We start from the raw sequence: 25,381 nt of genomic DNA, 5'->3' as shown, positions 1-25,381 counted from the left end.
ATAAAAAATAAAAAATTGTCACCATGTTCTTCTGGTTCTGAATCTGCCATCAGGAATAGGACCAGCTCATCATCACTTTACCTTGAGATGGTGTCTGTTCCAGAAAATTCACTCTCTAAATCTGTCCACTTGCTCTTGTTCCCCTCAACAACAAATACTTTCTGATCTTCTTCTTCTTTAAAGATCTTTTCTCATCCTTTGACCGTCTCCTCTCAAACAATTTTTTTTCATCATTCTTGGGCCTGTTATAATATGCAATAAAGTGACATATCTTGCTACATTTAAAACATGCTTCACCATCCTCTGTCTTGTACTTTTAATTATAAGGTTTAAGAAATTTATTTTGATTTTTGCTCATAAATTTATCAAAATTCTTTACAAATAGAGACATGATCTCATTACTCAGTTTCTTAGCATACTTCTTGCTTGAAGCCTCTTGGACTAGAGGACAACAATGGTCACACTCAGGGATTTTGTTAGTTGGGATGTAGATGGATATTCTTCAATTCGAATAACAAGTCCGAGCTCATAGAATTTAAAGTCCACAAACAAGTCATTCAACTCTAGTATGTCCTTGGATTCTCTCACGGCCACCATCTTTACATCACATTATATGGGTAGTGTTTTCATTACCTTCAAAGAAAGTTCACGGTTAGAGCAAGTTTTACCTAAATCAATAAGTTCAATAACAATACCGTTGAACTATTTATCAAACTAATTTTGTCAAACTTTTGGATGGCAACAGTGAGTTTGTTTTTTTGGTTTGGCTATTTCTCTCACACCATTTCTCTTTGGCGTTTGTGCAGTCTCACTAAATATGTTCTTGACCAGTGTCTTATACAAAATGTTTTTGGCCACATTGTAAAGATGACCTTCTTCTTATGCTTACTGGTCCATTCCGATCTATGCTTTTCTACCATGTGAGATCCTCTTTTGTGATAGTCATAGTTGTATTATCTTTGAGGATCTTCATGGAACTATCAATGATGACTTACCACATGTCATCGTCTTGTGCATATAAATGTGCTTGCATGCAAATTTTCTAATCATCATTGTCTTCTTTTTAGAACATTGAAATTTTGTTGAAAGAAGTCATTTGAGCATATACATCAGAAGTCGAGAAAAACATGCTCTAATACAACATTTTAGTATAGGGGATGTGTTTAGAGGGGGAGGTTGAATAAATACTTTAAATTTTTTCCTAAAACACTGACAAATAATGTGATCGGTCTTGATAGGGTTAGCTATGCAGGGCATATTTTTATCAACACTTAAAAACGGTGGAACCAAAAAAATGCGGAAAGCAGTCTGAGGGTTCTTATGAAGCTTTTGTAGTCAAATATAACAACAAAACAAGATAACTAAGTGCAGTAAATAAATGACACAAGATATATGGAAGTTCGAAGTCAATATCCTTCTACATCTATTTTTCTTCTACTTAGGAAAAAAATTACTAGAAGACTTTGGTTTCACAATTTTTTGTAACAACCCGCTTCAACATTATGACTTATCAATTACCTAAGTTGAAACTATTTGTCAACTTTCACCAAAGGTTGAGATAACAAGTCTCACAATCAATACAACTCAAATATACAAAAAGATTGAATCATCAGATTCAATATGTCGAGCAACTCTGGAACGGTATTGTCAGAAAGAGTTGAGCAGTTGATAGAAGCCCTAGATGATCTGATATAAGTTCTTGAAACCAGAAATATCAAATTTTTGTATAGCTTTTCTTAGCATCTTCTATTTATAGTGCTATTTACATTGGTTCGTTCAACGTTCGACTTTAGCTCATTCATGTAAAAGCACTGCTGTCGTCGTCCTTTCTTGATTCATAGTACATTTCAATAAATGAGAAATTTGGCATTTTTCAAATGCGAAGGAAATGATCGCTTATAGCAAAAAGTAATTGGCCGTGAGCTATGTCTTGTTTGTAAAGTAGATAATATCTTTGTAAGACGTGTGACTTGAATATGAAGATATCTTGCTCAACCGTTTTCAAATATGTTTCGATAGAGTAAACGATTTAATGGTCTTTTGCTACAGACTTGTGAACATGATCGGTTGAGTAGATCAAATATGCTACTAAGTAGGGGTGTTCCAACTTCGATTAAAACCGAATCGTAAATCCAAACTGAAGAAATCGAAAACCGAACTCCATCGAAAATCGAATTTTTAAATTCGGATATAAATATTAAAACCGAAGTTTATATGATTCAGTTTCAGATTTTATTTGCAAAATCGAACCGATATAAAAAACCAAAATTTAATTAAATTAATAATTTTATTTAGATTATATATTTTATGCGATGAGATCTAGTGAATTAAGAATATTTTTGTTAATTTTTAGTTGATTATTATTTATTTAGTTAATTAGACTTTATATTTTAAAGTTTTACTTACAAATTAACTAAAAAACAATATATTATATTTTAATTAGTAATTTAAATATATCAAAACCTAACAAATTGAATTAAAAAAACTGAACCATTTTGTTAGAAAATCAAATCGAAGGAAAACAAGTCGGATTATACATTTTCAAAACCGAAATAAAAAATCGAAAACTGAATCGAACCTACCGATGAGCACCCTTACTGCTAAGACTATAATAGTTGGATACATTTGCTTCTTGAGATTAGTTGAATGACTTCTTTTGAATCTTCAATAGAATAACCGAGTAACTATAACACATGTAAAGATAATTTGATCTAATACGATAAATCATTATTTGTTATCATCAAATCTATGGGATATAACAACATAACATTTGTTAATTAAATTAAAAAGTTAAGATATAACGTTATTGATAGTTTTTAGAACGCAAATAACACTTCTTTCATTATTTTATAATAAAAAAATAAATAATTATTCCTAAAATATCCATGGTTCAGAAAACATTTTATAATTTATTTGTTTTGAAAGAAAAAAGACCAAATTTAAAAAAATCAGAAGCCAATTTTTAGTGTTACTCCGACGGTTCCAATGGAAGATATAACTGCAACGATCGAAAATTTTCTTTGAATATTTTTTTGGTTTATTTATTGATATGAAAGATACGTAATCAACCTACATAAATTTTTTTCGAAATTTAAAACTGAAACCAAAAAAGCCAATTTCCATTCGGTTTTTTTTTATTATATAAAAAGACAATTCCAATTAGAATTCACAGTTGAATGTCCTTAGTATCGGAGTTAGTGAAATAAGCACACATGACACCAAATAATCACGAATATGATTTTTCCTACCAACATTTTCCCTATCAACCATGTCGCATATGACTTGCTTAATACAGTTTACTCGGATAGCTTGATTTACATACTACTACATTAAAACCAAAATTTTCCTCAATACGTACTCAAAAGATAACAGTTACGAGTCCTAAAAAAAATAAAAAAATTCACATTCAAATGGAACAATAATCAGAACATATTCCTACAAGTAGAAGCCCAGGAACACCATTTTTCTTGATGCTTTTATTTGGGCTCCCGTGCAATGTTCATTTCAATTTTTAACACAGCACAAAATTAATTTCAAACTAGTGGAAATGGGATTAGAAAAAAGAAAAGAAAATGGAATCAAGAAAACTGGAAGTGTGAAGGAGAAGATTCTCTTTCAAAGAAGATAAGAATTATTCTCTTATTATGTTTTTTGAGACAAAAACTTAGGACGGTTTGAGAAGACTACCAAAAGACGCCTCAGAAAATAGATAACGAGGTATATAAATACAACACAAATTTAACGCACGAGATAGTTTCGAAGACGATTCTTATTCGTTGATCGAATAAGGATCCAGCTAATGTCACCAAAGGCCATGATCATTGATGGAAAAAACAGTATAAATTCACCTTATTGATGAGGAAACACGTTTTTGAACTACTCTTACTAGTACATCTCATCAACATTGCACTCCCCCAAGAAAACCTTGATGCTTCTCGGTGAACCACAACTACCTTCAACAATGAGAGCTCTGTCATTTGCAGCCATGTGCGTGATAATCTTATAAATCATTTCAATCTGTCACCAAGAAGTACAAAAGAATCATCATCAAACTAAATTATACACACATTCGTAGAATGAGGGAAGCGCTCAAATCAAACAGCAAGTAGAATACATACATCATCAGAGGCATGACAAAGTTCAGCTATTTCTTCGAGAGTTAATGGTTCAACCGGTTCTTTACAGCTGAGAGAATGAACAGAATTTGAGAAAATATCAGGGTTTAGAAGGATAATATAGAATAAGAAAACAGAATCTTTCTGGACACCTAGGTTCAGAAGAACAAAATGGATGTGACTCGTTAAGGAGCCAATCCGAACTTTGTTTTAATTTAAACAAAGCAAGTTTTTCCACCCATGTAGATTTCATTAGCATTTTGTTGTGATCTTACAACACTTCCACAAATATTCATGAAGTGGCTGATACATTTGAGAGGTTTTCCACCCTAACTGATTAGTCTTTAAGGTTTGGACTTTCCTGAGGTGCTTATGGCTCAATATTTGTTTATCTAAGATTTTGCTGCTGTTTGTCCTTTGGATCCAACATATACCCATATGATCTCCAGCAAAAACATTGTAAGCATACCTAGCTTTATTCAGTACCACAAGAACCCGCTTTTGAAGAGCTAAAATTTCTCCAGCTGCCTTCTTGCCAGCTTCCACCCCTGCAGACATGTCACAAGCAATCAGACAATTTATGAACCAACAAAATAGTTAGTATAGGTATAAAAAATCAATAATCAACAAATCGTGATATCCATTCATAATAAAGGATACTTCAAAATTTTAAGCCAACTTAGTGTCAAAGGCAAGAATTAGCTTCATCAAATTTTAATCGTTCATTGAGTGATTACGGAAATTTTACCTGGTTGATGATATGCATTAATATTGACCAGTGAGGCATAAATCCCAACTGCTCGTTCGTAGAGTGCTACTAGAGCTCCAACAGATCTAGGTGTCACTTCTTGCACTGTTACCGTGATAGACTCCCGATCATTGGAATATAAAGCAGATCTTGTTCCCTATATACCAAATCTGGAATGTAAAGAAGATGCTAGAGACTTTGCAACACATGCTAAAGAACAATAACAGGATTCCTCTAAGGAAATATTCTCTCCGTCATAATTCAAAAGCTTGTATTTCAGTTTTGATAGTAAATATAAGAAAAATCAGTGGAAATATATGGCTATCATAGCAATTATTGCAAACAATTGAACAAAAAAATTTGATCCGAAAAGCTGCCGATTGACTGAAAAGCACAAAGTATCATCCTTCCCATTTTTGAAAGTTCAACTGAAGAAATCATAGGTGAAGGACGCTTACCTGTAAAAATCCAAACAGGTAGTCACCGCAGGTGACGCCCGGCTCAAGCTCCCAATCATGACCTGGCGGCCTGTCTCGTAGAACTTCGATGAATGTTACAAAAAAGTTGTGGACACCATCTCTGAGCTGTTGAATGTAACTGGAGAAGAGAGAGGAAGGAATAATGAGATTTTCGAGCATCGACTACAGTTAAACTCTGTTCATGTCCATAATAATCCAGTAAATCTGAATGAACACATACGCATGTTGATCAGTGCTCCCTTTGTTTCCATAGACAGTTATCCCTTGATTTACCTTCAAATAAACCAAGAACGACGCAAACTATGCATTAAGAAATGCAGGCTGTTTTATATTTGTACTTCATTACATATATAAGTTTGCACAACACATTACTAATTATCACATTGAGCTTTGAATACTAATGGACTTCTTGGACTAGTATTGCACCTGTAAGTTTTAGAATATAGTCATAGACTTTTTTTTCCAGAAATCAACTAATTGTTGAATAAGGCTTTTGCATTTAACTCACATACATGTGCATTGGATGATTGCAGTTGGATTTTTCAAGCTCAACTCATGTTGAAACTCCTCATAGCCTGTCTGTCTTAAGAGATGCCAATGACGTGGAGATTTACAATCTCCAAGTGTTTGACATAATCTACTTATCCAATTTGCACATGCATTTGAAGAACAGATGATGAATACGTACTAGTCATATAAATTTATAGTAAAAGAAATGCATGAAATGATAAAAGGAAAGTTTGTAAAAAATCATCATTAATTACAACCAATCAAATTTTGCACTGGCCTCAAGGTCATTGATAGAGATATGGAGAATGAACAATGCGATAAGTTTGTACCAGAAAGGTGAAATATTTCAAAGTCAAATTTATTAACAAGACATAAACAGGGGAATATATGATAATAAGTTAGTAAAACCACACAGGTTGCTTCAATCTCTCGTCACTATCCAGTTTAAATAATCATATTATATATACTTACAAAAGAAATGTTCTCATGTAAAGTTTAATAGCATACCCTGTTACCATCGAGGTCAAACTCTTTTCCAAGAGATTCCATGACTAGCTGCTGCAAATAACGACTGAACAACAACAGACTGTCCTTGTAAGGAAGGACAACCATATCCTGAAGCAGCAATAAAGTTCAGTTCATTATTTGCTGTTGGCACAGGAACATATAACTCCAACCAATATTTATAAGTAGTCCAATATAAAAAACACAAACCTTAGATCCTACTCCATCAGTAGCCCAGTACCAACATAACGCTAGAAGTGCTGCAGGATTATTTCTAACCTGAACAATATAAGATGAAACGGGTCAAGTCATGTGCTACTCGTTCTTGTTGTAAATTTGTTTCAAGAGGTAACATACGGGGAAAAAATATGCAATTATATTTGACAACACTTATGCATCACAAAATTGTAAAAGACCAATGATTGAAAAAAACAAGTAAGCTGTAATAGAGAAGAAAGACAGTCATTGAGCAAGTTTTCCATGCAATTGAAGTTTACAGGAAGAATACTACATATCTAGGACATGCCTAAGTACAACATGTAAAAGATGTCAGAAGATCATAATCATTAAGAATAGTTAGGCACCAAATTTTCCAAGAAAGGAAAAATGAAAGTCTTACCAGTGAGGTCCTATTTGCTTCATCCATCAATGCTGCACCGGCAAGCATTTCTTTGATATCAATTCCCTGAGAGTGATAATGATGAAAATGCAGATGAAGCTAGTTAGTTTGAAGAAACCTTCCATTAGACAAAAACTTATAAGACAAAAGGAGTACAAGCTTCTCAATTGAATATTGACAAACCTGAAGTGCAGCTGCAAGTAAACCAACAGCAGACATTTCTGATGTTCTACCTCCCACCCAGTCAAACATTGGAAATCTTGCTAACCAACCCTCAATCCGAGCTGTGTTATCGAGCAATGAATTCTCCTGAGTAATTGCAACTCCCTGTCACAACATTCTCGAAAATCAGAACATTTTCATTGTAAAAAAACTCAGTAATTTGAACTCACAAAAATAGAGGTGATCAATGTAAAAAAAAATTAAAAAATAAAGATGAGTAAACGAACAAAGGAACAAATTCTGTAACTTTAGTAGGATGATAGGTTACTGATATTTGGAACTCTGAGAAGTGCACGAAAAAAATAATGGTAAAAGAAAAACCTGAGACCAAAACCTGTTTTGCAAAATCCAGGCCAGATTCACGGAAGGCTTTCTGAACCTCAAGTAGACCGTTTCTTGTTTCGGGCGTGCCTCCACTCTAAGAGGTGAATGGAAAGCAGCAGATTAGCAGCATACAGGCAGTGTCCACCAGGAAAGCAAGTTGACAAGTGGAAAGATAGATGATACCTTTGAAACCACGATGACAAGTGTTGATACTAGCTCTGACCCTAGTTGCGCGATTTGATGATCAATTCCAGCTGGATCTGTGTTGTCAATGAATCTTATCTGCAAATGTTATGATTAGTCGACATTAGGACATCATAACATAAAACAGAAACAATCAAAATTTACCATGAAGGGATTTCAATGGGTCTAAGAAAACAATCAAACCTCAAGTTTCTTAGAGATACTGGTAATTGGAGAACTCCCACTAAATCATCTCTCAACTGAATGCGATAAACACGGTGAATTTTATCCAGAGAAAGGACCCAATAACACTTGTCTCTTACGCGTATATAAGGTCAACTGATGAATCCTTGACAGTTTGTTATTTTTCCTACACTATCTTAACACCAGTTTGGCAAATTTTTTGCTGTCCAAATTATCAATGACAATTTTACTTTTTTCAATCATTTTGACATCAAACAAATATGTTTTGAATAGCTTAGCGCATAAAATTGTATTTGCCATTTGCAAGTGATATTAGTATTTAGGTTTCGACATAAGAGCGACTTTTGCATCCAGAAAATTCTGATAAATCTCATAGAATGACAGTGGCTTAAGTCATGACTAGAAATTTTCACACTCGAGAGATTCCAAAACTCAAAATAAAAATATTTAATTTTCTTCTTTTCCTTATATAATATGTCTAAACTGATGATATTTGAAAACATGTAACACATTCCAAAAGGTTATAAGGAGATCACATGATCAAAAGACAAAGAAAAAAATCAGATCATGTTGATACTAAGGAGAGAAGAGTGAGAAAAAATTGCAATTTGATATTTGAGAGAAACCGCTGTGACACTAGTGAACCATTAAGTTCCCAAAATCCCATGCACCTTTAACACTACTCAAATTGTAGTAGGTTCTTACGCTAACACTTCTCAAATCTTACAGGTCTCTCAAAAAAAGAGACGAAGAGCCTATTTGGCTCAGTTATAAATTATTTAAAATCTTACTAGCAGTTTAAAGAAGTAATAAGATATTTATATAAATTTTTTTAAAAAGTTCCTATAATTTTCTAAAATAAGGAAGTAAAATACTTTGAATATAGTATATGCTATCAGCTTATTTTTAAGATCATATAAGTTTTATTCAATACAAGCAAGCCTCAATGTCTATCTTAATACCCAAGGCATCCTCTATTGCCCTCTCTCCCTCTCCAGCATATTTGATTTCTTCATCTTGCCTCTCGATTTTTCATTTTATTCAATCACTTATTTTTATTCAAACATCATTACAGCTTAATTTTAAGATGTGATGTAAGAGCTTATAAGTTAGTTAAACATCTTATAAGTTTTAAATACCTATGAGATGTTCAAAATAAATTTAGCAAACTTGCTCGTGTTTATAAACAATGTTTGGTTCAAATTGATGTGATAGTCTTTGCTCAACAATGCATAAGACATCTTTAACTGAAAAATGGATAGAAATAAGTACTTAAGATAAGTTAATAAGACTCTTAGGTGTAGCATAAAGTATATTTACTCAAACTCTTTACAACGTGATATTCATCAAAAAGCATGGATATTTACTTCACATGTTCTAATTATGACTTATGGAAGGGAAATGCATTTTAGATACACTCTCGCACTAGACCGAGAAAATATGATAACTGTGGATGATGAATTTAATCAATGTTTGATATACGATGCACAAATAAATATACGCTTTTAAGCACCTTAAGAGGAGGATTGTCAGGAGCCAATGCCTCTGCAACAAATTGGGGTCCAAGAGCTGAACCACCAATCCCAATGGAAAGAATTTGAGTAAAATTACCTTTCTGAGGAGGCCTAATCTGCAGCAGAATGACATGATATCAGATTAAACAACAAGGTGAGGAAAAAAGAATAGTCTAGTAAGAATATAGGGTATAACAAAAAATCGATCTATACACACTTTATAAATAAATTAAATCTGAAGAGCAGGTGAAGTTTATTCAGCGTTCTTGCTGCTCTATGTTAGCTGAGCAAATACATAACAAGTTTTTCTTTCTACAAAATCAAAGTGTCACATCCAAGTAATACTGGTATACTGCGAAAGGTATGCGTGTTAAGTGATAAGCCAAACTAATCCAAATTTGCTAGATATATCTTTAAAATGTCGTCTAAAGTAAATTAATGTGCATTCTTGATTCACCTTCAAACAACGCATGAGAAGCTCGCTGTTCTACCCACTGGATCACTCAAAACAGTCAATAGTTTTCCATTTAGAACAAGATTTAAATTCAACGCTTATCACTAAAACTGAGAAATGAATTTAAAAACCCAAGCTTGAGCAGCTGATTGTCCAGCACAATAAGATAGTATAAAAAATATAAAGGATGATCAAGTATTGGCTACAATAAATAACAGATAGAAAAACACTGATTTGATCCTGTAAAGGACATAAGCACACAAGTTTTTGCCCACAATTAAAATATATACAGAAACTAACCTTACCGCTGATGACTTTCTCAGCGAAATCATAGATCTTGTCTAAAGTTTTTTCAATCTGCTGAGCCAAGAAAACTTTGGGTGCTAGCTTCGAATTCCTCAACCAATAATGACCCACCATTCTACCCTCATCTGGGTTGGCAATGGAGCCCTTTTCGAGCTCCTCCATATCTTTGAACGCCTTTTGCAATCGGGGCTCTATTTCACGGAAGAATTCATCCGTGAATCCGACTCGACTGACGTCCAGGTACAGACCCAGCTCCTTGTGCTGGTAAAGCCAATCAACATACCTTTTCCACAACTCCCGGGGTTTTTTCTCCAGCCGGGGCTTCTCCTGTATCTCTGATTTCGGCGATAACACAACGTCGTTACCTAATGAGTTGGAGAGAGTCGTCGGAGGGATCTCACGCGCCACCTGTTGCGGCCGGAAACGACTGGTTCTATCAGCAACCGGACATCGCACAACAGATGGGTTCTGAAACGATGATTTCGAAGAGGAAAATGTGGGCTTTTTATGGCTCAACTTCAACGAGAAACCTGAGACAGAAGAAGCCATTGCAATGGAGGCAGCGATGGAAACTAAGCAAACACCAACAGGGCTGAAGGGTATTTATATTGTTTGAAAATTTCTTATATTTTACATTAATTCAATCGATCAATCCATTTTTATATAATATGATGATGAATCTTGAAATTGGAAAATGAAATTGGAAATGGAAAAGTAGATTTAGGGGCAACCAATATTGTATGCATATTTGCTGCCATGGAGATGGAAGTTAACATCACACACAGGTTGATTGGTTGGCGATGGTTATTTACTCATGATCATGTTGGATAATATTCCTCCATATTATTTGAGAATCAAATTTCTATAAATATTTTTGTTTAAAAATCAAAATATAGCTGAGAATTGAAGCATATTTTTACGAAAGTATGAAATTAACTCAGGAACATGAGAAAATCGATGTACTTTACTAAGAAAAACCAATAATAATAGTGATAATAATAAAGGACAAGGCAAAAACTTATGTGAGACGGTCTCATGGGTCGTATTTGTAAGACGGATCTCTTATTTGGGTCATTCATGAAAAAATATTATTTTTTATGATAAGAGTATTACTTTTTATTGTGAATATGGGTAAAATTGACCCGTCTCACAGATTATGATCCATGAGACACACTCTAAAAACAAAGGGATATTCCATAACGTCATTTTAAACAAATAGGACGGCAGTTGAATTTATAGTGTCTATACCTACACCAATTAAAAAATAAATCGTAATACAACTGGACAAAAAATTTGAGACTATTGACCACAAAGGTTGTGCATTGGTTTATCCTAAAAATGTTATTTATCCCATCAATATTTGTGGTAAGGCATCAACACAAATACAAGGATACCATACAATATACATGTATACAAGTATATTTTTTAAAACTGGTATTCTTCCCCTATACCCTTCGTATAGTTTATAGCAGAACCAACCTTATTCAGAACAACCATCATCTTTGCCATCTCCTGTTCTCAGCCACCTTGCTAAGATGAAGTTGACATTTTATGCGGTCGATACCAGAGGAAAGGTATCTGATACCGGAATCAGAAGATGTCAATCAAACATGATGATAATTCTATTGCTACAACTCAATTTGAAACAGTATGATACCCACTTCTTTTCTATTTTAGAGTTCATTAACTACAAAACCCTCACCGCTTTCAACCAGGTGTGGTGCAAGTTCGCACAGTTTGTTGAGTGTTAGTCAGCTTCTTCATTTCAAAACATACAATAGTTCTTGTCAATACATGCTTCCATCCCTTTGTTTATCACCTTTTAAAATTGTTACTTCTATGTTAGAACAGCAAGACATCGAATATCTATAATTAGCTATAAGAAAAATGGCACATATCAAATCAAAAGGAGAAGAATAAACTTGTAGAAAAATTGATAAGTGCATGCCTACTTCTTTTGACAAGAAATGGTCATTGCCTACATCTTTTGACAAAATATGTTTACGCCGCCGCACCTCAACTTTAGAAAATTGATATACGCATGCGCCTCTTCTTTTGTCTCTCGAGCTCTCAATAAACTTATCGATGGTATGAAAAAATGCCTATAAATAGTAGTGATTGAGGTCTCTAAACACACTTCATAAGAAAAAAAAATACATCATTTACAGAGAGTGTTGGAGGATTTAAAAGGCTTTAATCAGAAGAAAGCTTCAATCCGAGGAAAACATAAAACTTACAAATTATTCGATGACCGGAGGTAATGCTCGATCCGCTTCCACATTTTGTTTATCATGTTTATAAATGTATAGAAAAATGATTTTTAAGAAAAACTCTAGCATTTGGTATCAAAGCCGTGATACCTCTAATTTGAAAAATTTGTTTTTCATTCTTCTGAAAAATCCGATATCATGAATTTTTGAGGAAAAAAAATTATGAAAGTTTTATTTAAGAAACTTAAAGTCTGAAGTTCGGACACAATAATATTAAGAAATTTACTCGAAAATTTCTTTTGAATATAACTGGTAGGAGAACTGTGTTGCATTTTAAAGTTCTTCTTTGAAGTCTCGAAGATGACAATATTCAGTTTTCTGATTTTTCAAAATTTTTGAGAACATTAATTTTCATTACGAAAGTTTCTGAAATTTTTTTATTTTGAACGAGAGGTTGAAGACGATGTCAATATAATGAAATAGAAATATATACGCTTTCACATATTGAAGCATTTAATCTGATATTAACATATCACGTGAATCATATTAAAGTCTCTGCAAAGTTTATATTATTATAAAGTAATTTTACACTTTTGTTATATATATATATATATATATATATATATATATATATATATATATATATATATATATATATATATATATATATATATATATATATATACTAGCCAATTTAAAGGTTGATGAGATAATTATTTAAATCAATCTAATAAAGAAGAAATTCTTAATTCAATTAAAATTGAAAATCAAACTCAATTAGAAAATTCAGTTTATTCATTAATAATGACAATGATTGAACATTTTACTGGTAGATTCACTGTAATGATGAAAAAATTCATATTTTATTAAGTAATCTAAAATGTAAAACTCTTACTGATTTTAGATAGTATAAAGATACATTTTTATCTCGAATATATGATATACCAGACTGTAATAATAGTCTTTGGAAAGACAAATTTATAGATGATTTACCTTTTCTATTTGCTGAAAGATTTTAAGAAAAGATGACATTTATATTCCTTATGAAAATTATATTTATGGAAAATTAATAAATATTTGTATACAAGAGGGTTTAGCTCTCTGTAATGAATTAAAATTAAATAATCAAATTAAAAGACAAAATTCACTTGAGAAAAAACAATTAGGTAAATTTTGTGATCAATTTGGTATGGACTTACCTAATAAAGGTAAGAAGAAAATAATATATAAAGACGAGAAATTCTATAAAAAGAAAAGACATTTATCTGAAAGACAAAAAGAGAAAAAGAATAAAAGAAAAGAAAGTCATGATTTACGGAAAACAGACAAATACAAAAATAAATTAATAATTTGTAGAAAATGCAAAAAAGCAAGGACATTATGCTAATCAATGTTGGGCTAAAACAAAATTAATAATTTAGATATAGATGAAAATTTAAAAAAAACATTATTTAAAATAATAATGGATTCGAATAATAATTCTGATAGTGAAATTGAGAATTCCTTAGAATCATATAATTCCGAAGATATTCTATATAATAAATCAGATATCTCAAATCTAGACGAATGTAATAACTGTATACAAGGAAAATCTTGTATTAATCATATATATATGATAATAATGATAAAAACAAGAACAAGCATATTCTATGAAAGAAGTTAAAAATCTTTTACAGAAAAAATATAGTCAACAAAATCCAGTTACTATACATGATTTAGTTAAAAAGATAGAAAATCTTAAAGAACAAGTAAAAAACAACATAAAAATAATATTTAAATTATCGTATTTCAGTTATTGAAAATAATAATAACAATTCAATTCATAATTCTGAAAGTTTTGAAAATATTCAAGATATTTCATTTCTTGATCCTAATCAAAAACATTTATCTGTTTTAAGTATGATAATATGTGAGAGCCCATTTGTTTCAAGCCCAGTCCATTTAGTATAAGTAAGTTTTAAAAAAAAGATAAACGTAAAATTTCTTTTCTCTCTCCTCGTCTTCATCTTCCCGACCGAGAGCTGCGTTTTCTTTGTTTTTCAATTTTGAAATTCTTTTCATCAATTGTGGCCGTTTCGATCATCCGAAAATTAAAGTAAATACATTTTCGAATAGCTCTCATCGTAAACTACACATTGATACCCATTTTGCACAGAAATCTCATGATACTTTTCGAGCCCATCAGAAACCGCCGCTCATTTTCACCGGAATTTGTGAGGAAACTCTCTGTTTAAGTTTCCTAGAGCTTTACTTCGAAGCCTTGAGATATTTAGGGTTTCGAAATTTTGGGTATTTTGAATAATTCGAATTCCAATAATTGATATATGTTGTATTATTGATTGTAGGTGAATTATTGAGTCGATTCGAGGTATTTATCAACCTTTTCAGAATTTATTTTACTGAATTTCGAATTTTCAGCTATATAAATTGGGATATTTCGACTGTTGAGCTGTACATGTACTAGTCGGACACTGTTAAGATGTGATTTGAAATTATAAGTTCTGGAAATTTAGTGTGAATTTTGGAATTACTTTCGATAAATTCCTTGATTATTTAACTAAGATAGGAATTGATGTGCAATAATTGATTTTGCCACAGGATTGGAGTTTCGAGAAATATTTAAGAAATTTCAGTGGTAAATTAAGGGTTCAGTTGAGGTACGCAGGAACTATTTTATTATGATGTCTATAGCAATGTGGAATGACGTTAAGTATTTTGTAATGAGTTTTGGTGTGCTTTATGTGCTTCTGTGAATACGTGATTGCATTCATGCATTTATTTGAGTTAATACTGTTAGTGTATAGCATTTCGAGCCTTGACTCCTTTGATTGCTATTGATATTGATATTGATCTATCGAGTTGTTGCATCATCGATCGAGCGGGTGGGTAGGATTATAACTCCTTATAACTTGCATGAGGGCTGAGCGGGTGGCTCCCATACCCTCGATGCTACGTGCATGGATGAGTGGCGACTTGATGTTGCGTTGCTACGTTCCTGGCACGGGTGGCCACTGTTACTGTTGTTGATGCGATTCATTTGGACTCCGTTTGATATCCGTTATCGGTTGTTACCTTTCACGCATTGCATTGCATCACATTTTACTTGATTTTATTTCATGTCAGTTATATTTATCGTAATATTACTGGTTCGTCATATTGGGGCCCGACCCCTCGTTTATTTTTATGTTATGGTTGTTTTTGATGCCATAGCAGGTTATCCAGGAGGATTTGACGCGTCTGGTGGAGCGTCAGGTAGTGGTGCCCAGTCGTTGAGTCATGGTTGAGAGTTCCCATATATATATATACTATATTATGGAGTCATACATTTATCGGGGAGATGCACCATGTAGTTGTACTGTTATTTTTACGATGTTTTGAGTTGATAGTTGTGTGAACGAGCCTTGCCGGCTCTACATGCGTTTAGTCCTGACCAGTACGGCTATAGGTTGTGAGTTGATGTTATGACTTTATTTCGAGTATATAAATATTATTTGTGATGTTTTGATTTTTTTTGGGATGTCCTATTTATGAATAGGTCATGCCGAAATTTCTGTAGGCCCAAAATGAAAAATTTTAATCGCTTTCGCTGTTTACACTAATAAATCCTGGTTGTTTGGTCATTAAATATTAATCAGGAGCACGGGCCCCCACACAATATCTCAAAAATGGTATACTAATTTTACTTTATTAATTGATAATTCTTATAAGAAAAATTTCATTGATATGATTGATAATGATGCAGATTTAAATGTTATACAGGAAGGATTAATTCATACGAAGTATTTTCATAAAACTACTCATTCTCTTTCTCATGCAGGAGGAGAACCTTTAGAAATAAATTATAAATTACCAAAAGCATATATTTGCAAAGATAAAAACTGTATCCAAACCAGTTTTTTATTAGCAAAAGATATTTCTAGCCAACTTATACTTAGTCTCCCTTTTATTTATCAAATTTATCCTTTAACTTATATTGATGAAACAAGTATTATAGGAACTTTTTAAGTTAATCATTTTTCCTTTCAGTTTATAACTAAACGTGTTCATAAAATTTTAAATGAATTACAAGAAAAGACTGAAAGAAAAACTTTTAAAATAAACTCTTTAAAAGAAGAAGTAAAAATTCTAAATATAGATGATAAATTACTAAATCCTAAATTAAAGGAAAATATAAAAATTATTTATAATAAATTTTCATTAGAAATATGTAATGATCTCCCAAATGCTTTTTGGAATCTTAAGAAGCATATTATCTCTCTTCCGTATGAAGAAAATTTTGATGAAAATAATATTCCTACCAAGGCTCCTCGTTGTCAAATGAATTCTGAATATTTAGAATTATGTAAAAATGTAATTCATTCTTTATTAGAAAAAGGTTTAATAAAACCTTCTCAATCTTCTTGGTCATGTACTGCTTTTTATGTTAATAAACATTATGAGCAGGAAAGAGGAGTTCCTAGATTGGTAATAAATTACAAACCCCTTAATAAGGTTTTAAAATGGATTAGACATCATATTCCTAATAAAAAAGATTTATTAGATAGACTAGTTCATGGAATTATATTCTCAAATTTTGATTTAAAATCAGGATTTTGGCATATTCAAATAAAAGAATCTGATAGATATAAAACTGTTTTTAATGTTCCATTAGGACATTTTGAATGGACAGTAATGCCATTTGGATTAAAAAATGCTCTTTCAGAATTTCAACAAATAACGAATGATATTTTTTATAATTATAGCAATTTTATAATTGTTTATATTGATGATATTTTAGTCTTTTCAAATGATATTGAAACACATTTTAAACATTTAGATATGTTCAAAAACATTGTTATTCAAAATGATCTTGTTATATCAAAATCTAAAATGATTTTATTTCAAACTAATATCAGATTTCTTGGTCATATGATTGAAAAAGGGAAAATAATTCCTATTCAAAGAAGTATAGAATTTGGTTTAAAATTTCCTGATATTATAACTGATAAAACTCAGTTACAAAGATTTTTAGGAAGTTTAAATTATATTTCTCCTTATATAAAAAACTTAACCCATGATATGTAGATTAAAGAAAAATCATTTACCTTGGTCTGAAAAACATATACAAGTTGTTCAAAATATTAAACAAAAGGTTAAAAATCGTCTTTGTCTTATGTTTGCAAATCCCCAATAGGATAAAATTGTAGAAACAGATGCTTCTGATATAGGTTTTGGAGGAATATTAAAACAAATAGACCCCAAAACAAAACAAGAATATCTTATTCGATTTTATTCTGAAAAATGGAATAATGTCTAGAAAAAATACTTTACAATAACAAAAAAAATTTTGGCTATTGTGAGATGTATTTTAAAATTTCAAGATGATTTATATAATCAAAAGTTTATAATAAAAACTGATTGCAAATCTGCAAAATTTATGTTTATGAAAGATTTTAAACATGATGTTTCTAAACAAATGTTTGCAAGATGGCAGGTTCATTTAGCTCCTTTTGATTTTGAAATCATTTATAAAAAAAGTGAAGATAATCACTTACCTGATTTTTAAACTCGAGAATATTTATCTTAATGTTTTTATTCACATATATGAATTCTCGAGACAGAGGAAAGTCCTCTTATAGAGGACGAGGTGGTCGGGGAAAACCCCCTAATATTATAGCACATCATGGCAAACAGGGGCTAATAGCCCAAAACTTATCCAATTCATCCAGTAATAGAGAGCAGAATAATGAGTTATACAATGAATTTCTAGAATTCTTGAAACAAAAGCAGAGAAATAATACAGATTATCAAGCTTCAGCATCATATGCTAATAACATGAAAGAAGATGATAATGATTCTGCTCTATATACAGAGACAAAACACCGTGAATTAATTCTTCTTATAGAAGAAAAAGACATTCAATGGGAGAAAACTCCATGGACTATCATGGAAAGATACTTAACCAATACATCATATGTATATGTTTCCTACAAACAAAGAGGATTTTATGAAAATCTTCTTTTATCTACACAAAGTGTTGATATAACTCACTTTTTCAGTAATACCCAGCAAAAAGGAATTTATAACTTCTCCAAATTTATTATCAAAAAGATAATATCTATTGAAGAATGATGTATATCTCCATTGGTTGAAAAAGAATTCTATTCTGATACTCATAAAATGAGTTTTAAATTTAATTTTTGGGATTATATTGAGAGTTTTAATAAAACTCTATTTTATGAAAATGAGAAAAAGAAACATACATTGTTTTCTGAAAATCTGTGAAAATGTTTTCTATTATCTTGTCCATTGATTCTTTATATAGTGGAAGAATTTTGGTCCATCAGCAAAAATTTTGCCCTAGGTTTTCATAAAACCCATGAATACTTGGTTAAATGTTTTCCCAAGTATTAAAAAATCATTTTCTAAACATTGGATAGATGGAAAGACTCTATGTTTATTTTTCATGGAATTTGGAATCCCATGGATCTGGAGATGACAACCAGAATTCGGTTATACTGATGAAGGTATCCCTTGTCTATGGAGAGTCAGCTCTACTAAAATTTAGGATAAATTATTAAGAGAAGATCCAGCAACTGGAAAGCCTTATGGCTCTGAGACTATTCATCAAATGGAGGAAAAAATTTCATTATACCAAACAGAATTTAATAATCAACAAAAGAAGAAGAAAGCCTCTGTGAGTCCTTTCAAGATTCTGCTCAGAAATATTCTGAGATATATTCAAAAGAAAAAAATGATTGAAGTTTATATCGAAGAAATGAAGAAGGATATTTATAAGAATATTGGACGTTCTGATTAAAAATCTTACAAATCTATGGCATTTGAATCTAGTGAAAATAAATTCATCCATCTAATGCAGATGCAAGATGCACAAGATTCAGAGGAGGATATTCCTCAATTTTCTCAAATTAATGATATTTTGGAAAATTTGAAAAACTCCATAAAGGACAATATTAAAGAAGATTAAATTATTCATCTTTAATTATGATCGTTGTAGTGGAATCTCTTCATAGCTGGTGGTATATCACATCAACAAGTGGTGGCATATCACACTATAGACTTTTTGAATTTTATTACTAGTTGCTTTAATAAAGCATTGCACTGTTCGGTTATATTTTTAGTTTGGAATCCAGGATTTTATGTCCGGCTCTTCCATCTATTTATAGGTTCTTTCTGTGTTCTTAGAGGGCACAGTCGAGTTTGCTCCCCTCTATTCCCTTCATGTAAACAACTCATCTGAATCAATAAAAGCTTCCAATCTTCTGATTACAACTTTGTAAGTTTATTATTGTTTTTATTTTCTGTTTTTATTTACTGTTTAATTATTATATTTCATAGATTAGCCTGAATGACATGCTAAAGAATTCGTGGTAAATTATTAGCTTACTATGACATGATCTATATTTATTTGTAACTTGGAATTAAATTGAGATAATAAAAGATTTATTTAAATTTTTAGAATTAATGTAATATAAGAGTCTTTGGTTAGAACATAAAGTAAAAAGAAGAACCAGGAAATGGTAAACACAAGGTTTAAATTTAACTAGGGAAAATAAATTCATCTTGTAGCCCTTCTGCCTCTTAGCCGAGAAATGGCATTTAAGGCGTTTATGGGTGATTTTATGAATTTATGATTATATGAGATCTCGGTAAATCCTCTGTTATTTAATTTATTTGGTATATCTTTAATAAATCCTTTGTTAGAATTAAATTTATTGTGGAGATGCTAAGGAAAAACCAGTAGATGTTGGATTAGTACAAAACCAGTAGAACCAATAGATGTTGTAAAACAGAAGTACTTGTATCGCGCAAAATTGTTAGAATTAAATTTATTGAGGAGATGCGAAGGAAAAACCAGTAGATGTTGGATTAATACAAAACCAGTAGATGTTGTAAAACAGAAGTACTGGTATCGCGCTAAAACTTGCTCAAATAATTTCTTAGCTAAAATCAGAACTAGAAGGATACAAAATTCGAAATATACACTAACAGAATCTTGCGTATCTCAAAGTCTCTAAATATTATCGTTGATCTATTAACGTGATACCAGCATTTATTGCATCATTAAATGCAATTAAATGCTATACAAGAACATTTAAGACGGTATACCATTTTTGGTATGAACTGCGACTGATTACTTTTAATGTATTCTGCAGGGTTCATTTTAAGCAATAAAGCTGAAACACCAAAAAGGAAAGAGTCGTTCAGTTTTTGAACGTTGAATAGATCCTATATATGGAGATGAAGAATTTTGTGGAGAGAAACGCAGCATTGAACAAAAATCTTAATTGAAAAACATCATTCGAGCATTGTTAGAACTTTCAGTTATCTAAAGAGCTCAACACTGAAAAAGGCAGCACACGCTTCATTGCATACTGTTGATCATTGAGATCATATTGTGCTAGCTACTTCAGTTATATCTTCTTAAGCTATTTATTTCATCAATTCATTGATAGAAGAATTTGTAACTGGAAAAGAGTCTTTTCTAGAATTTAAGATCATTCAAAAAGTTGAGTTGTAAAGCTAAGAGTTTCAATAGGCGAAGGGCAAGTCCTATTGAAGTGGGTGTGTAAAATTGTTGTGCTGTATTCACCAAAGTCTTTTAGTGATACCTCCTGGAAACAGAAGAAGGGGAGACGTAGAAGATTCATCTTCGAACTTCCAGAAACAATCCTTGTGCTATCTACTGCTTTTCGGCTTTATCATTTTTCACCCACTAACCAACATATCGTTTTCCGCACATTATCTTGTGATCTGCTGGTCTTTATACTTGAACAAGAATCGTTAAAATCTCTAACATGATTTTAGCACATCATTCGAAAGAATTTAATAAGTTGGCCATTGAGTTTATTCAACCCCCCTTCTAAACTCAATCTGATCCTCAACAAGTGGTATCAGAGCAGAGTTATTCTTGTTCTGAAAAATATTTAACAGACATGGCTCATTTCAGCAAAGTTCCAATGTTCTCAAAAGAAGATTTCGATGATTGGAAAATCAGAATGCACGCTCATCTTGCGGCTCAAGATGATGACATGTGGTATGTCATGACTGATGGTCCATTAAAGATCTTAAAGCCAAATCCAGCTATTGCTATCGCCGAAGGTGCACCTCAGATGCTTGAAAAACCAAGATATGAATGGACAAGTGAGGACAAGAAGAAATCCAATCTTGACAACGTTGCGAAGGACGTTTTATACAAGACACTCGACAAAAATACCTTCAGCAAAATCAAGATGTGCCATACTGCCAAGGAAATCTGGGAAAAATTAATTCAGATTTGTGAAGGAAACGAAGAAACAAAGGAAAACAAACTGTCTGTAGCCATGCAGAAGTTTGAGAATATGAAGATGAGGGCTGGAGAAACTATGAATGAATTTGATGAACGATTCAGCAGCCTCGTCAATGAACTCTCAGCTCTTGGGAAAGACTTTGGCAATAGAGAAATTGCATTAAAGGTAATGAGAGGCATACCCAGAGAATGGTACGTCAAAACAATGGCAATGAGAGCTTCCAAGGATCTCAACAAGTTAGAACTACACGACTAGTTCTCGGATTTAAAGGCATATGAGTTTGAACTTGAAGTTCGAAGTGGAGAAGAGCCCTTAGCAAATCCACCAACCAAAGCTCTCGCAGCTACTGCTAACTCTACTGCTACAGTTGCTCCAAGCTCATCTTCTGCTACTGCTTTAGAGAACACTTCTGAGAGAAGTGCTGAACAGATAAGCAATGACGCAATGTCATTATTTGTTAAAAAGTTTTCCAGATTCATGAGAAAGAATCATAGAACATTTCAAAGTCCCAACCGCAATTTCAAAAAGGAATCATCACCTAGTGATATGGCATGCTTTAACTGTGGAAACGTTGGACACTTCATTGCTGATTGTCCAAAACCAAAGAAGGATGACCAGAGAAAGAAGGGTGTCAAACGCAATGATAAAAAGACCAGAAGAGACAGGAAGGCAATAATTGCAGAAGAAAGTAAGTTCAAATGGGCAGACTCAAGTTCTGAATCTTCTGGTTCTGAAAGCCATTCGAGTGAAAGTGATGAAGATGAGATCAAATGTCTGATGGCAAATACTGATTCAACCTCGACATATGGAGAGGTATTTGACTTTTATTCTGATGAATTTAGACGCACTGAGTTAGTCAAAGCATTACACGACATGGTAGAAGAGTATTCTAGACTTTCTCAATCATTCGAGGAAGTTAAGATCGAAAATCAGGACTTAAAGGATCAGAACAGTAAGTTAACTTGCTTGCAAGTAGGCAACTGTAATGATTTATAAGTTGAGATGAGTAAATTAAAAACGGAGAATGAAAGAGCAAAAGCAGATTACCAGAAGATGCTTTCTGAAAACCAGAAGTTATCACTACTGGTAAATGCTTGGAACAAGTCTTCTATTTCATTGGAAAAGATGCAAGAGTTACAAAAACAATCTGGAGACAGGAGTGGTCTCGGATTTTGTAATAATGAAGGCACTTCTGAAACGAATACTAAGCCAAAACTGGATATGTGCACAGGGAAGTATATTCACTTTGTGAAATCCAGTGTGGTACAGAAACCAGAAGTACCTACTGCTTCAGTAGAAAGGAATGTAAATCAGATGAACAAAAGGATGCATTATGGTCTGGGTTATGTTGAACCTAAGGAAAAACTTGACCAGAGTTCTAGAATCAGAAGAGGATTCAACTCAGGAAGACAACCTCCTATGAAGGTTAAAAACTACCATTACTACAATTCTAGACCTGTTCAGAAGAGATACAGGCTGGACAACAGAAACAGAAGGGAAGAACAACATACTAGGATGCACAATGTTAGAAACAACAGACTCTTTGTTGCACACACTTCCATGGATACCCGAAGTACAAAAATTGTACAAATGTGGGTTCCAAAGGGACTAATAAAGCTTGGACCAAAATAGATTGAGTACCAGATACTAAAATTTGTGCTTGCAGGAACAGGTGAAGAAAACCAAGATCAGTAGCTCAACATGGTATTTGGACAGTGGATGTTCAAGACATATGACTGGACAGAAAAGTCTACTATCAGAATAGTAAGTTGTGCTGGACCAGAGATAACCTTTGGGGATAACTCAAAAGGTAAAACCGTGGGTAAAGGTAAGATTATCCATGGTAACATCACTATTAAGGATGTGCTCTTAGTTGAAAATCTTTGTTATAACTTGATCAGTATTAGTCAATTATGTGATAATGGATTTTCAGTAGCATTCCAGAAGCACACTTGCACAGTTAAAAATGCTGATGATTCTATTGTTATAACCGGAGTAAGAAAAGGCAACACCTATAAAATCTCATGGAACATAGATCATATCATTGCTCCTACATGTTTAGTTGCATCTCTAAGTAATAAACACTGGTTGTGGCAAAACAGATTGAATCATTTAAATTTTAAGTCTATCAACAATCTCAAAAAGCAGAACTTAGTCGATGGATTTCCAGACATAAAATTTATTAAGAATCATGTATGTTCTGCATGTCAACTTGGTAAGCAAGTAAGATATAGCTTCAAAAATAAAGGCAGCAAATCATCCTCAAGATGTTTAGAACTATTACATATGAACTTATTTGGTCCAATCCCTATCATAAGCTTAGGAGGAATGAGATACACCCTTGTTGTTGTTGATGATTTCTCTAGATTTACTTGAGTAATCTTTCTTGCCGGAAAAGATCAAACCAGTAGCCTCCTGATCAAACTTCTGAAAAAGATTCAAAATGAAAAATTAGTTTCTGTCATTCGAATCAGAAGTGATCGAGGTACTGAATTTACTAACAAGATTCTTGAGATATATCTAGATGAACAAGGCATTAATCATGAATATTCAGCTGCCAGGACGCCTCAACAAAATGGAGTAGCTGAGAGGAGAAATAAAACACTTAAAGAAGCTTCTAGAACAATGCTAGCAGATGCAGAAATCTTGGCAGAAGCTATTAATACAGCTTGCTACACACAAAACAGAACGATGATCAACAAGAGAAACAATAAGACTCCTTATGAAATATGGAAAGGAAGTAAACCGAACGTATCTTACTTTCATGTTTTCGGTTGTAGATGCTTTGTGCACAATAATGGCAAAACTCATTTAGCTGCTTTTGATTCAAAATCTGACACTGGTTTATTTCTTGGATATTCAGCAGTTAGTAAGGCTTTTAGAATTTTCAATAATAAAACTCTTAATGTTGAAGAATCTATTCATGTTGTCTTTGATGAAGACAGCAGTGTTCCCGAGATTACTAACATATCTAATTTAAGTAAAAGATTAGACATGGTTCATCTGGAATTAGACAGTGAAGATGATGCAGAAGCAAGTGTCAAGGATATTCAAAATCCAGAACCAGACATTCACATTCCAGAACCAGCAGCTGACATTCCAGAACCAGCAGTCAATACTCCAAAACAATCTACTGCCTCATATGAAGACAATCTAAATCCTTTTATTTGGAGAAAATCTCATCCTCCATCTTTGATAATTGGAAATCCAGCAGCTCCACTAAGTACTAGAAGACTGATGATAAATGAATACATGCATGATGCTTTTATTTCTCAAGATGAACCAAAGAAGATTGAAGAAGCTCTTCTGGATCCCAGTTGGATAGAAGCTATGCAAGAAGAGCTGAATCAATTTGAGAGGAATAAAGTTTGGTTTCTAGTACCTAGACCTTCTCACCAAGCTGTCATTGGAACTCGGTGGGTATTCAGAAACAAACTAAATGAGGAAGGAACAGTTGTAAGAAACAAAGCAAGACTGGTTGCACAAGGATTCAGACAAGAAGAAGGAATAGACTATGATGAAACCTTTGCACCAGTAGCTAGGCTCGAAGCTATCAGAATATTCTTAGCCTTTGCTGCTTTCGAAAACTTCAAAGTATATCAAATGGATGTAAAGAGTGTGTTTCTTAATGGTCTACTACAAGAGGAAGTCTATGTTGAACAGCCTCCAGGTTTTTCTAATCATTTGTTACCAAATCAT

General features: G+C 32.6%; 2 protein-coding genes and 1 long non-coding RNA gene across 3 annotated transcripts; 2 read left to right on the top strand and 1 right to left on the bottom strand.

Moving 5' to 3' along the window:
• Positions 1-3,588: 3,588 nt before the first annotated feature.
• Positions 3,589-10,959, bottom strand: LOC140827606 (glucose-6-phosphate isomerase 1, chloroplastic). The gene is made up of 14 exons (XM_073190346.1): positions 10,177-10,959; positions 9,422-9,538; positions 7,705-7,803; positions 7,532-7,615; positions 7,159-7,302; positions 6,976-7,041; positions 6,567-6,635; positions 6,360-6,467; positions 5,563-5,615; positions 5,322-5,460; positions 4,864-5,020; positions 4,585-4,663; positions 4,119-4,185; positions 3,589-4,017 (listed from the first exon to the last, which is right to left on the bottom strand). Exons 1-14 carry the CDS (start codon positions 10,729-10,731, stop codon positions 3,886-3,888), a joined length of 1,869 nt encoding a protein of 622 aa, XP_073046447.1. The 5' UTR covers positions 10,732-10,959; the 3' UTR covers positions 3,589-3,885.
• Positions 10,960-14,395: 3,436 nt separating this feature from the next.
• LOC140828499 (uncharacterized) lies at positions 14,396-15,983 on the top strand. Its single transcript, XR_012117242.1, has 3 exons — positions 14,396-14,666; positions 14,999-15,049; positions 15,606-15,983. It is a non-coding gene; the product is annotated as an uncharacterized lncRNA (long non-coding RNA).
• Positions 15,984-21,328: 5,345 nt separating this feature from the next.
• LOC140827369 (uncharacterized) lies at positions 21,329-21,937 on the top strand. The gene is made up of 2 exons (XM_073190032.1): positions 21,329-21,705; positions 21,787-21,937. The coding sequence occupies exons 1-2, from the start codon at positions 21,329-21,331 to the stop codon at positions 21,935-21,937; spliced, it is 528 nt and encodes a 175-aa protein (XP_073046133.1).
• Positions 21,938-25,381: the final 3,444 nt, after the last annotated feature.

Source organism: Primulina eburnea, chromosome 3, assembly GCF_022965805.1.
Source record: "Primulina eburnea isolate SZY01 chromosome 3, ASM2296580v1, whole genome shotgun sequence".
In the NCBI taxonomy this organism is placed as follows: domain Eukaryota; kingdom Viridiplantae; phylum Streptophyta; class Magnoliopsida; order Lamiales; family Gesneriaceae; genus Primulina; species Primulina eburnea.
The sequence above is the reverse complement of the archived record's forward strand: the minus strand, read 5'-3'. Positions and strand labels throughout refer to the sequence as shown.

Coding starts and splice junctions, on each gene's coding strand:
- LOC140827606 (XM_073190346.1), bottom strand. CDS start 10,731: ATGGCTTCTTCTGTCTCAGGTTTCTCGTTGAAGTTGAGCCATAAAAAG. Junction 9,539..10,176: donor AGAAAGTCATCAGCGGTAAG/GTTAGTTTCTGT, acceptor ATTCTGCTGCAG/ATTAGGCCTCCTCAGAAAGG. Junction 6,468..6,566: donor CTGATGGAGTAGGATCTAAG/GTTTGTGTTTTT, acceptor TTGCTGCTTCAG/GATATGGTTGTCCTTCCTTA.
- LOC140827369 (XM_073190032.1), top strand. CDS start 21,329: ATGGCTCATTTCAGCAAAGTTCCAATGTTCTCAAAAGAAGATTTCGAT. Junction 21,706..21,786: donor GAAACAAAGGAAAACAAACT/GTCTGTAGCCAT, acceptor ACGATTCAGCAG/CCTCGTCAATGAACTCTCAG.